The 13,461-nt window shown below is 47.2% G+C and overlaps 1 protein-coding gene across 1 annotated transcript in view; it reads right to left on the bottom strand.

Annotated features, from left to right (window-relative positions):
- The window catches only part of LOC308515580 (CUB and sushi domain-containing protein 2-like), a gene marked incomplete at its 5' end in the record, with an annotated part of 62,197 nt that overhangs the window by 29,489 nt on the left and 19,247 nt on the right, over window positions 1–13,461 (bottom strand). The window contains one exon of the mRNA XM_081086090.1: window positions 10,064–10,258. Coding sequence (XP_080942216.1) covers window positions 10,064–10,258 — 195 coding nt within the window. The remainder of the gene's footprint in view (window positions 1–10,063; window positions 10,259–13,461) is intronic.

Genomic DNA, 13,461 nt, shown 5'->3' with positions numbered 1-13,461 from the left:
AAGGACCCTTCAAACAAAGTCCTTGCCATTCTAGAAGGGCTGAGTACAGCTAGCACTTGGGTCACACTGGTCTTTGCTTTGTTCCTCGCTTGGCTGCCAGGCCTGTGGCAGAGGCTGAGACCCGCCTGCCCTCCCGGCCACCCCCACACCCAGTACCTGGCGCTCTGGCGCTGAAGAGTGGGCAGAGCCCGCTGCTTGGAGCGCCAGCAGGACCTACTCCACTGTGAGCTCTGTGAGGGCAGGGACCCTATCATTACCTTACACGACTCAGGATCCCCAGCATTTAGCCCAGAGCTTGGCACAGTTGTCCCTCTCTGCTAAAATTCAGCGAGTATCTCTTCGATCAATCAATAAATGGATGCAAGGATAAATGAATGCCATCCATGTCGATGGTCTAGGTATACCTTCTGATCTTCCCAAGCTTGTAATCACTGTCCCTTGGTCTTTCTGCCCATTCTTCCCTCTCCTCAGCTTCCCATTCTCACCCACACCTTTGCCATCATTCTTGCCTTTTCCTGCAACCAGACCCTGGGCCCCCAGGGTGGTCATGAGCGCTCTTTCAGTCCTCCTCCTTCAGGCACATGGTCGTATGTTGCTATCGAAGTGATGCTAGGCCATGTGACTACGGAAGTGACCTGTGTCCTGTTCATGCGGAAACTTGAAGAGCCAGGGCATGATCTGTGACGTTTCCTGCCTCGGTGATTGTGGAACAAGAGTGGACGTCCTGTCAAGGCCTGTAAGTGACTCTGAGGAGCAGAGCCGCTGATGACCGTGTCATCAGGTTCTGCATGCAGTCTCAGAGAGATACAAACTCCTGTGTTTAAGCCACTGAGGTCTGGGGGCTGCTTGTGAACGCCGTCTAATCCTGACTAATACACCTCCCTCCCCACCCCCAGGGCCGCTGCTCCTGTCACCACCACTGCCATGGACTGAGAGCCCACTCGTGCTGGGCATTTAGCTTCACACCAATAATCATGTTCAGTCTTCACCAGACACAGACCCTATGAGGGGCTTCTATCATTTTCTCCATCTTACAGCTAAGAGTGCTGACGCTAACGGAGGCTAGGCCGCTAGTCCTGGTTAGCAAGTTAGCGCCTGCACTCAGCCCTGGAAAACGGCATAAACCCAGAGATCTCAAGCTGAGCAGCCTCCCGGTGTTAAAGGAGCCCTGCCTCCTTGGCACTTCCTTGCTACGGGGCTACCAGGTGCCAGATGCCCTGAACAAGACCGGGAAGGGAACACAGCTACAGAGTACTTCTATCTCTGCAAGTTTTTGTGGATTCCTCCAGGCAACCAGTTTCATAAGATACAGCCAAACGCAGCACACCGTTCCTCTCTTAATTCTATAAACTTCTTGGCAATATCTAAATTAACTGCCAAGCATTCTTAATAGAAAGTTATAATGGGAAATTTAATTAACAAAAAAATAAACAATATAATAATGGTGATGACAACAGTAGACAACTCATACTGAGACATGACATTGACTTCTTTATTATCTCCATTTCACAGAGGAGAAAAGTAAGGCTAAATAGGCTAAGAGACTAGATCGAGAGCTAATGAAGTTATAGCTGAGATTTAACCTCAAGATTCATCTCCAAATTCCCCTGCAGCGTATAACAGCTCTACAACCACGGCCGACAGTAATGAGCTCATGGCTACTGAGAGCTTACACGTGCCAGGCTTATGGATTATCCTTGTGACAACTGCAACACTAAAAGGCGGATACTGTTATTATCCTCATTTTATAGGCAGGGATTATTACCCGTTTTTAGTAAGCTGAGGCTTGGAGAAAACAGGTAATTGCATAGCACCTACATCAAACGCAGAGTAAATTGCAAATGGGTATTACCACCTCCTGGATAAGCATCGTTTTCGAATCCTGTCCATCCATCTCTCTGAAACTACTAAAGCTTTCCTCTGTTTCTCCAATGGACACGTGAGACCTAGCAGGTGGGAGAGGCATGCTCAGCGCTCTGTCCCTGGGTCCCCCTGCAGGGACTGAACTGCAGCAGATATAGGGACTCTCTCTTGGCTCCAACTCAATGCAGGCCCAGCCTCTTTGGTTGCTGTACTGTGATCTCCTCACTCACTTTCCAGGAAGCCACAGATCACAGTCACTCGCCTGCCTCAACTACTCTCCATTTAGTGCCTATTTATCAAGGAAACCCTCCCTAAAATCTCCAGCGAAGGAAACCCAAATCCCGCCTTTGGTTGTCAGTATTTTGTCTTTTTTCTCTGCTGCGTTATTTTATTACTTTGGCTGGGTTCATCTCTTCTCCTGCTCATGTGATGGCCCAATGACCCTTCTATTCATTCACTCCGTCACTCTCTCTAGCTCATCTTCATATTCCAGGGTGGCAGTAGCCAGGCAGGGAGGTGGGCAGGATTCCTAAACACATGTCTCTTTAGCATTTGAAAAGAGGCTCAACCTCACTCTCACTAAGAAAATACACATTAAAACTACAATGAGAAATTATTTCTCATCAGGTGGGCAAAGCCCAAAGTCTGATGACATGTGAGCTGAGGGAAGGCAGGTATCCTAGGACCTAGCTGGTGGAAATTTATGAAGGGAAATTTGGTAATATCCAACAAAATTCAAATGCACTTACTCTATGATCCACAAATTCTACTTGCAGAACTCTATCCCTAAGATATATCAGAAAAATATGAAATGACAAATATAGATATATAGAGATATCTATATCCATCTATCTATCTATCTATCTATCTATCTATCTATCTATCTATGGCTGTACAGGCAGCACTATTTGTAATAGCAAAAAATTGAAAACAGCCCAAATGTTGAGCAATGGGGAACTGAGTGAATGAATTGGGGTAAACAACAAAATGGACTATTTATGAAGCTATAACATAAGAATGAGGAATAGCCTATATAATGTTGAGGAGGGTCCCTAGAATATACTAGTATTATTAGGTATAAAAGCAAGGTAGATAAGTAAATACTAAGGGTATAGTATGATTCCATATCTAAGGGTGGGAGACACACACTTATTTACTCATATTAACAATCAATATTAGAGTAACCTAAAATCTCAACATTACCTATGAAAAAGGGAGTGAACAGGGTACAGAGGCCAGGGATATAAGCTAGACTCTCTCAAGTATATACCTTCTTCTAGGTTTAACTTTGGAACTTTGTAAATATTTTGCACAATTAAAAAGAAATAATGACATTTGATAAGTCATGTCTCAAAACTAAAAAAAAACAAACCAGAGAAAATAAATGAATACAATCCTATATCAGTTAGTAGCATTATCACACATGAAGAAAGGAGTGAAAAAATTAAAAACACTGTAATTTTGATAGCCCAACCCTAGTAGGATACGGGGAGAAAACCTGAAAGAAAACCAATGTAAACTATTTCCAGTACTGACACTGCTGTAGGTAGTACTGGCCTCACAGTTCTGAGACTCCTGGGTATGCACGGTGGGTGGGAAATTGTGCTGGTGGTGTAGGGAACTGGGGTTTTCAGCAAGAGAGAAAGGAGGTACAGACATGACACGACCAAGTTAAGTAAAAAGGAAAACGTGTTTGTACATTGGAAATGAAGTGAACCCACGATGCATTTTATCCTTAAAAATGATTTCTTAGCTCTGTTCATTGAAAAGACTTAGCAACAAGGACTTACTCAATAGTAAGAAGGAGTGCACAGTGCAGAGAGGCTAGGAATAGAAGCTAGAGCCCAGATTCTAAATATAATTTCCCACTTAAAAAACAACAACCAGGGCTCCTTGGAGAAACAGTTGGTCTGTCAGGGACAGAAATGTCAAGATGAGGTCGGGCTAAATTTCAAAAGGTTCCCACTGGCCAATGGGACAATTTGAGAGTTGATTCAAGTAATAAAAGCAGTGATTTAAGTACATAAAATACATTTAAATCCATTAGACTTTAATAATATGTAAAAATGTTCAACTTTTGAAGGTGTTAGGGAATCAACTCATTAGTATGAAAATAAGTAAATAAAGGAAAATAATTAAGTATTTCTCCTGCCTTTCCTTTTGGAGTTCTATCTCAGGGTAACCACACACTTGATGTGGGCAAGTTTTCTGGACGTATCCCAGCTTATAAAAGAGGAAGAAATGGTAGCCTGTTGCCAGCTTGCAATCCCTAGGCTATGATCATTGATTACTCCTAACATCCCCAAAAGAGAGACAACCAGACATTATGTTTCTCCAATGGAAGCACAGAGCCCGGTCTATAAAATATTCTGGCCCTGAAAACAGAACTAAATTTGATTAAGTTTCTAGATCTTACTGACAATTAAAGGAAATATAAGATAGAGAGGATTATGTTAAACAACCTCCCAGGATGTAATAGCCAAAATTCACGGTGTACGAGACTCCTTAGGATAAATGATCTTGCTTCTTTAACAAAAAATTGCAAGTGCTGGAGGTGGACACCTATGGATTAAAGAAGACTTGAGACTCTAAGCCAATTGTAATGTGTAAACCTAATCAGGTGATTTGAAAAAAAATTATTATCAAGGAAAGGATTAAATAATTATGAAAATTGTATTAAGGGATTTTTTTTAAAGGTTCATTTTTTAAAACATATTTTTATTGATTTCAGAGAGGAAGGGAGAGGGAGAAAGAGATAAAACATCAGTGATTAGAGAGAATCATTGATTGGCTGCCTCCTGTACGCCCCACACTGTGGATCGAGCCCGCAACTTGGGACTGTGCCCTGACCAGAATCGAACCATGACCTTTTGACTCATAGGTTGAACACTCAACCACTGAGCCATGCTGGCCAGACAGTGATTATTTTTTTGAGATGATGGTATTGTGGTTATGTTTTAAAGAGTTATTTTTATCTGTTAGGGATACACATTAAAATGTTGTGGATGAAATATTTTGCCTGAAATTCGCTTCACAATAACCCAGAGCAGGGTGGTGGTGGGTGGGAGTGTAAAATGAAACAAACTAGGCTGTGATCTTGTAATTGCTGAAGTTGTGTGATGGGTACACGGGGGTGGTCTGACTCTCTAACCACTGTGGTTCTTGGGAATGCCCACTCTGGCTACTACGCGTCCAGTGTGAATGACCAGCAGCAGTGGAAGCCTTTTCCTCTGCCTTCTACTCTGTTCAGCCCTGCTTCTCCACCACCCAATGGCACCCCTCACCATCCATCCTCCACCACTTTGTTGTAGGATGAAAGGAGAATAAACTCTGACATCAGACAGACCTCGCTTGGCGATTAAGGGATGGTTCTGGAATCAGAATATTTGGATTTGAAACCCGACTCTCCCGTTCACTCAGCTGTGTGATCTTGGGCAAGTTACTTAACCACTCTGTGCTTCAGTGTCCTCATCTGTGAAGTGAGGATAATAACAGCACCTAGCTCATAGGGTTGTCAGGAGGATTTGATAGGACAGTGTATGTAAAGCACTTGGCCTTGTGTTTAGCACATGGTAACTGCTCAATTGGTACTAGCTGGGTGATCTCGGGCAAGTCAGTTCCCCTCGCTGCCTTCCACAGTTCTGTTGTATAGAGCATAATAATACTTTTCTCACAAGAGTGACAAGAAGATTGAATAACATAATGTTAGAAACTCCATAACTACCCTTACTTCTGCCTTGGAGGCCTAAATGAGCAAAACCATCACTCAGATTCCTCTCGGGGGAGTGGGTAGAACTCACCTTCTTTCTTTTTTTTATAGAACTTCAACATTTTCTGATTGTAACAGGAACACATTTGGTATACACATAGAGAAAAAATGTACACGTGTTTATACCAGACTGTTAAACTATTTTCCTCTGGGGAGTGAGATCGGGAAATGAGTGTTTTCACTTTGAACTTTATCATACTTGTGTATTATTTAAACTTTTATAACCACGAAGTATTGCTTTAAAAATGAAAATACACACTCATTGTAGAGTACTTATTTCCTGTTTTTCCCCCCATGTATTTCTTGTACACAACATTAAAAAAAAAATCCAGCTTGAGTCTCTGCCTTTTAATCAGGAGTTTAATTACCTTTATGTCATGACTGATATGTTTGTCTCACTGCTGTTATTTTGTTCCATGCTGTCAATTTCTGATGCTTCCATGGGGGGGTTCTATCTTTGTCTTTTGCGACAGACAATATGTCTCCTTTTGTTATAATTTTCTACTGGGACATGGAAAGCAGAAAACCGGCTTTCCATCCTATTTGTGGATGATTTTAACTCTTGCATAAACAAGTTTGAAATTATACTCTCTCCAGTGATATAATTCAGGAAATACACAGTGACAGTGTAGCCAAGGGTTTGGATTCTGGCTCTGTCGCTTACAAGCTGGGAGAATCCTGGGCAACTGACTCAACCTCTCTATGTCCAATGGGGACCATAACTAACCTACTTCCTAGACTGGTGCTTGGCTGAAGTGAGTGAGTAAGACACTCATCACAGGGGGACAGAATTCGCTGGCTTTTCTTTGAAAGATCAAGGAAAAGAGGAATGTGGGAGAAAGAACCAGACAGTCTTTGTAGATGCCTCCACTACCTGGAAGTCTTTCTTGGGAAATTTCTGATATTTTTCCTTTATTTAATCCTCATCTGAGGACATGCTTAGAGATAGGAAGAGAAGAAGAGAGGGAGAGGGGTGGGAGGGAGAAGAAGGGGGGGGAGAGAGAGAGAGAGAGAGAGAGAGAGAGAGAGAGAGAGAGAGAGAAGGAAAGAGAGGAGAGAAAAAGAGAACCATCAACCAGCTGCCTGCCCTATGCTCCCTGACTGGGGATCAAATTAGCCACCCAGGCATGTGCCCTGACCAGCAATGGAACTGGCAACCTTTTGGTGCACAGGAAGACACTCAGCCCACTGAGCCAATCTGGCTGGGCAGGAAGTTTCTGATTTAAACATATGGATCCCTTATGTTCTCTAGATCCGAGGTCATCAAAACCCGGCCCAGGGGCCACATCCAGCCCATTTACTTGTGTTGTCTCAGGCTGTTTTCATATAACAGCGGCCAAGTTGCGTAGAGACCACATGCGAGGCCAAAGACACTTCCTAGTTGGCCCTTTAAGAAAAGTTTGCTGACTGCTGCTTTACATCAGTCAGATAATCATCCTTCTTTCTAAATTTATGAGAAGAAGCCTTTTTCTCCCTTGTCCCATTACAGCCTCTCAAAAACAAAGTGGCTCTTAGCATATATTAAAGATTTTTTAAAGTCCATTAGCTTCTGCATTTAATTGTCCACAAGGTGGGGATACTTAATCAAAAACAAAACTAGAAAATTGAAAAAGACGAAGATGCTGATTACAAAGCAGGGTTCTCCCAAGGCTGGGACACAAGGGGGGAAAGGGGCCACGGAGGGGCCAGATTCCCAGGGGTCTCTCCACCTGACCTGCGTGTTAGCTCTGGGATTGGCCACCCCAGGTGGCGTCTCTCACTCAGCCCCTCTGATGTGCTGCTCTCCAGGCCCCTGAAAACCAGGGTGGCAGCAAAGGCCCCTCACTCTGAGAAAAGTGAGCAGGCTCTTCTTCCCGGGGCCATGTCAGGGTCTCTCTAACAGGCTGCCCTTTATTTTTGGCTGCCTACTGTCCCCCAGAGACAGAACGAATGGAACAGCTTTAGTTCAGAATTAGGACTTTGCCTGTGAAGAGTGAGCTGAAGATTCTCGCCTGCATCACGTGTGGTTGTGAGTCTCTCACTGCCTTCTCGAGGGCAGGCCGGTGGTTGAGGAGCCCCTGGTCCCGGAGGGCAGCAGTGGGGAGGAGAGGAGGATTCTGCAGTTACCACATCCTGACACCTCTTCGGGGGTCCAGCTTCACTGGGACTGAACCCCACAGGCTCAGAGGCCTGGGGCCTAGGCTTCTGGCCCGGGAGTGGGGAGAATCTTGGTGAGAAGATAGGACCAAGGCCCACGGAATTGGAAAGAAAAATTAATAGTGGTTAGACCAAGAGTTGTCCGGAATTAGGAGAAAGGACTTAGGAGAAAGGAGAGACCAGGGGAGCGAGAGGCAGCAGGAAAATGTCCTGGACGAGATGACGAACATGAGGAAAACCAAAGACGGCAGAGGAGACCGACAAGCAGGAGGGAGAAGGAGGGGCCGGCTGAGGAAAGGTGAGCGACCACCGACCGACAATCCCCAGCCCCCGGGCTCCGCATGGCTGCTTCACAGGGTCACCTGCTTCACCCGCAAACAATCCCATCAGACATGCATGATTATCGCGCTCTCCAACGAGGGAACTGCCTAATCGACCTGTTCCACAGCTGGGGGGAGGCGGAGCCATGAGCTTCGTGTTGTTTCTCTGCTGCTAAAGCTCATGCGATTCCCAAAACTGCTCATCTGCTGGGGAACATGGCAGATGAGGTTGGGCGGACTTTGCTGTGGACTTTGGAGGGTGGAAGGTAGTCTGTTCATGTCATGATGGGGCGGGCACCTGGAGGATGGAAACGTACCACTAGACCCCCTCACGTGGAGTGATACTCATCTAACGGGTCCGATGAAAAACTGGTTCAAATCAGGTTAAAATAATGCTCACAGCCAACACACATTAAACACTGCCTCTGCCAGGCACTTCTCCAAGAACAGTGCCTGCTCACGACAATCCTGTGAGGAGGTTCCCATTATTAACCACACTTTACAGATGGGGCAACTGAGGCACAGGGAGGTCAAGTCACCTGCTCAGGGTGACTCCACTGGTTAGCTGCAGGGCAGAAACAAAAGGTGGTCTGGTGAGAGTCAGGGCTCTGAAGGCCATTAAAGGGGCTCTAACCTAATTCAAAGGTCATTCATTCATTCAGTGACTCCTCAACCAGCACTGACTGAGCATCTAAGTGCCAAACAATGTATCAGTTGTGGGAATATGAGGTCAAGGATGATTCCCTTACCTCACGGAGTTTACAAACCACTGATCACACAGCTACGCTTTTGAGGACTTACTTTATGCCAGAATCTGTCCTTTACATATGCATCTTATTATTATCACCACCACGCTTTTTCAGCTGGAAACACAGAGGCTCAGAGGGAAAAAGTGACCTGCCAGGACTGCAGCCCAGGCCCGACGCGAGAGCCCACAGACCCTCTTACACACACTGTGCTCTCTGTGGTCCCTCCCCTCCTCCTGCACCTGTCATCTCTGGACAGTGCTCCATCTGTCCCCCCCACACACACACACCGCCATTTGTTCTCCTGTCTTTCCCGCCTGCTGGTCGCTGTGCTCAGATTTGGGTCTGGGGACTGGGTATGTAGAGAGGTCTCTTAGGTCTCTACCTGCTGTCCATCAAGTGAGATGAGAGGAAGAAGTTTTCTGGCTCCCAAAGGAGAGAACCACAGCCCCTGCCTCCTGAGCACTGTCATCGCTCCCAAGGGCCTATGGGATACGCATGACTCATCCATTATTCACAAACATGTACGGAGGGCCCATTCTGTGCCAGGCACTGTGTTTGGTACACAGATTCAACACAATCCTGCCCTTGAGAAGCTTAATGTGTGTTTTAAAAGCCTGCAGTTTGGTGGCACGACAGTTGGTCTCTGAAATGGGGTAAAAACTGCTCCGTGTGGCAAGGCAGGACTGAGGAGCCGCCACGGCAGCCCCTGTGCTGGCATCAAGCTGTGTTTCCTCTGGCCAGTCTGCCCTTCATCCCTGGAGACTGACCACGGGATAACAAGGCAGCATCTAGTGGGGCACAAAAGCCAGGCCTGGAGATGTCTTGGGCGTTGGGGAAATCAGTGTGTGCAAAAGAAAGAGTGGCAGCAGCTTGAAGATTCAAGAACTCACAGCATGGCCCACTCTGCTTCGGGGGATGGAGCAGCCCTGGATGGGTCAGGACGCAGGGCTCCCATTGGCTGTGATTTCGAGAGTTCCCAGGTGAAAGAGGTGTTTTGATGTCTGGCAGTCTACAACCAGTGTTTTTCCAGTTTAAATTCTGGCTACCAATAACATTTCTATGCACAGTGGTCCTCCGAGCCCCTGCCATTCCAGTGCGAGGGTGAGAGGGTGGCCCTGAGTCCGGGGAGAAGAGGAGGATGATACGGACATGCACCGGGTGGTTCAGGCCACGTGGCCCCCGCCTCAGCCTCTCTGCGCAGCCAGCCCCAGCCCGCAGGCACGCACCTTCACACCGAAGCACGGCGCTGTTCCAGACCACGCTGCCCTCCTTCAGGACGCAGGTGACGGTCTCGGAGCCCTGCGTCCCAAGGAAGCCTTCGTCACACAGGAAGGAGATGGAACTGCCCAGCTGGAGGCTGTCTCCGAACCGCTTCCCGTTCACTGGAATGCCCGGGTCCGGGCACTCATTGTGCCGGAAGGCTGTGTGGACGGAGGACAAGGATGGGGTTAGGCAGAGCGGGTGTGCAGGGGGACCCCCCAAATCAGCTTCATTATTATGGTCAACCCTAGCCCTCCACCAGTCCCCCAAGAACCCACCATGCTGGAGGGAGAGCCAGGTCCCCAGAACCAGTGACTCCATGCCACATTGGGCATAAAGCAGGTGATTCTTAAACCTGGTCTCCTGCCTTCCCAGGCACCTAATCCAATTTCCTTCTAACGAGCATTTATAGCCCAGGCAGTGGGCTAAGTATTTCTCACATTCACTCACTTATATCATATAATGATTCCACGGAGTAGATATTATCCCAGTTTGCAAATGAGGAAACTGAGGCTTATGCAGATCTGTCTCCCCAATGTCAAATCCATTCCATGCTGCCCTAACTTCACACAGTGATGGGATCACTCATGCAGCAGGTGCGCGGGGCTCTGAATCCTGTGACACTAATCGACACTAAGCATCACGAAGGAGGTGCCCTGGAATCAGCCCTGTCGGAACCCATTTCCCTCACTCCCTCGCCTCTGCCAGGCTCCCTCTTCCTCTCCCAGGAGACTGATAATGCAGGAAAGAGTCAGAGCACCTTTGCCTCTTGTTAGTTACATGGTCCTCAGAAACTTATGTAATCTTGCTGAGCCTGTGCTTCCTGACCTATAAAATGAGATCATACTTGACTTGCAGGATTATTCTTGGGCAGAAATGAAGGTTGATATGAAAGTGGAGAATATCTGCTATGACTCCTGATAGAGTAGGTACTCCTTAAGCCCTATCCGTTTTGGCTCAGTGGACAGAGCATTGGCCTGCGGACTAAAGGGTCCCAGGTTCGATTCTGGTCAAGGGCATGTACCTTGGTTGCAGGCTCCTCCCCAGCCCAGGTCCTGGTTGGGGTATGTGCAGGAGGCAACCGGTCAATGTGTCTCTCTCACATTGATGTTTCTCTCTTCTCTCCCCCTCCCACTCTCTCTGAAAATCAATGGAAAAAAATATCCTTGGGTGAGGATTAAAAAAAAAAAAGAGCCAGTGCCTTTCCTTCCTCCCGTTCCCCTCCTCCTCCTCCAAGCACACTCCCAGGCTTCCTCCGTCAGGGGTGCCACATTCCCGCACTCATGTCTCTGAAGCCACACCCTGTTTGCATCCCTGCTGTCTGAAGGACGGTGGTTTTGCAGTGGAGACGAGGCTCCATGGATGCACAGGCAAGTACCACTTTCAAAAACCCAATTTACAAACCTCTGAAATCCCCTGGTGATGGGAACACGTGCACAGTCAGAAACCGAACAGTCCACCCTGGTGGCTGCTGGATCTTACTGGAGGCAAGAGGCTGAAGACCTGGCGACCCTCCTACTGAAGGTGATCTGGGGGTCTGACATGGAGAGGAGAGTGCTGATCCCTTGCAGAGCCTCCACGAAGTCCCCACACCCTTCCCTCTAACATGCAAAGCCTAGGTCAGCATAGACTTCAGTCTCCCAACCTTTCTTTATTAGGAGCTATGACCATGGTGTTGCCCTGACATTTAGAAATAAGTGGTGCCTGAAGCTAGAAGCCCAGGCGTTAACCATATCTCTCTCTCTCTCGCTCTCTTTCTCTCTCTCTCACACACACACACACACACACACACACACACACACACACACACACAGAGAGAGAGAGAGAGAGAGAGAGAGAGAGAGAGAGAGAGAGAGAGAGAAGATCCAGATATAGAACTTTTTCAGCACCTAGGAGCAAGCACTCAAGGTCAAGGACTTAAATACTGCCCAGTTCTACCTAGCTGTTGTTCTGAACCTGCCTCTTGCCGTGTGAAAAGGAACAGATTTTAGCCTTAAGATGTTCCTGATGTGGGGTCCGCTGTAATGACTGCACAATGCTCACATAGTAGGTGCTCAGTAAGCAGTAGCTACTTCATCACTTCTGGAGATGTTTCATGTGGAAGAAGGAGGAGGTTTTACTCCAAGGAGCTCGAGGGGTGGCAAAGGATCACGGGTCCTTGTTACAGGGACACAGATTTCAGGCATCATAAGGGGAAGCATTCAGTGTGCTGTTGTTGCTATGGAGACAGCTGAGTGGGAAGTGAGCCCCAGACACTGGGCACATTCCAGCTCAGCCTTGATGATCATCACTTGGGACGTGACGCAGGAGAGGACTGTCCTGCAGGGGAGACTATGCTGCTTCCCAAACACTTGTCCATAGACAGACTACTGTTCAATAGCTACATCAGAACCACCTCAGAGCCTTTTAAACAGTACATCCTGGGGCCTCAGTCCCTTGGAGATTCTGACTCAGCAACGGGGCCCAGATTTAAAAGTATTATTTCTACTATCCATCCAACTGACCATCTGTATGAATGCACAGAAAAGTACCTGATTTGGTAATAGTGTTCACCAAATGTTGGCAAGAACCATTTCTGGGTGGGGGACTTGGGTGGTAGTGAGCATGTCTTCTTTGACCTGCCTATGTGATTTGAGTATTCATGTTTGGGTGTGCATCATTCTCACTGTGCTGGAGAAACCCTGGGGAGGAATGTGAGGCAGGAGCTTGGTCCACCACCCTTTTACCTCTTCCTCCCAAGGACCCAGCATTTTCTCCTTTCCTAGAAAACGGGGACTTCCTAGGATTTGGTTTTCCTGGGAGACTATAAGCATGTATTTTTGTTGTTGTTGTTGTTAATTTTCTCCTGAGAATATTTTTCCATTGCTTTTTTTATGGAGAGTGGAAGAGAGAAGGAAAGACAGAAACATTGATGTGAAACACATTGATTGTTTGCCTCCTGCACGTGCCCTGACCAGGGACTGAGTTGGGGAGGAGCCTGCAACGCAGGTGTGTGCCCTTGACCGGAATCAAATCCAGGACCTTTTGGTCCACAGGCCAACACTCTATCCCCTGAGCCAAATTGGCTGGGGCTAAGCATGTATTTTGCCACAGGTGCCTGATCAGTGTCCACACTTCCTTGGAGCCTGCGGAGTTCTCCGCCGTCATCATCCTGGACAAATGGGCTTCCCTGGGGATTCCTTACCCGTCCTCTTCCCACTTCACCAGCGGGGAAAGAGCATTGAGTCACTTATGGACCTTTCCATTCAATAAACATTTCCTGGTTCTTACCATGCACCAGACCCCTGCTGGGCAGATAAGTAATGCATTCCCCTCCCTGTGCAGAGCTCAGGGTCTCATGGGAAAGCAGGACTGTGACCCTGAG

This window comes from Myotis nattereri (genome assembly GCF_964212035.1).
Source record: "Myotis nattereri genome assembly, chromosome: 3".
NCBI lineage: Eukaryota > Metazoa > Chordata > Mammalia > Chiroptera > Vespertilionidae > Myotis > Myotis nattereri.
Note: the sequence above shows the minus strand (reverse complement) of the source record. Positions and strands in the feature narration are given on the sequence as shown.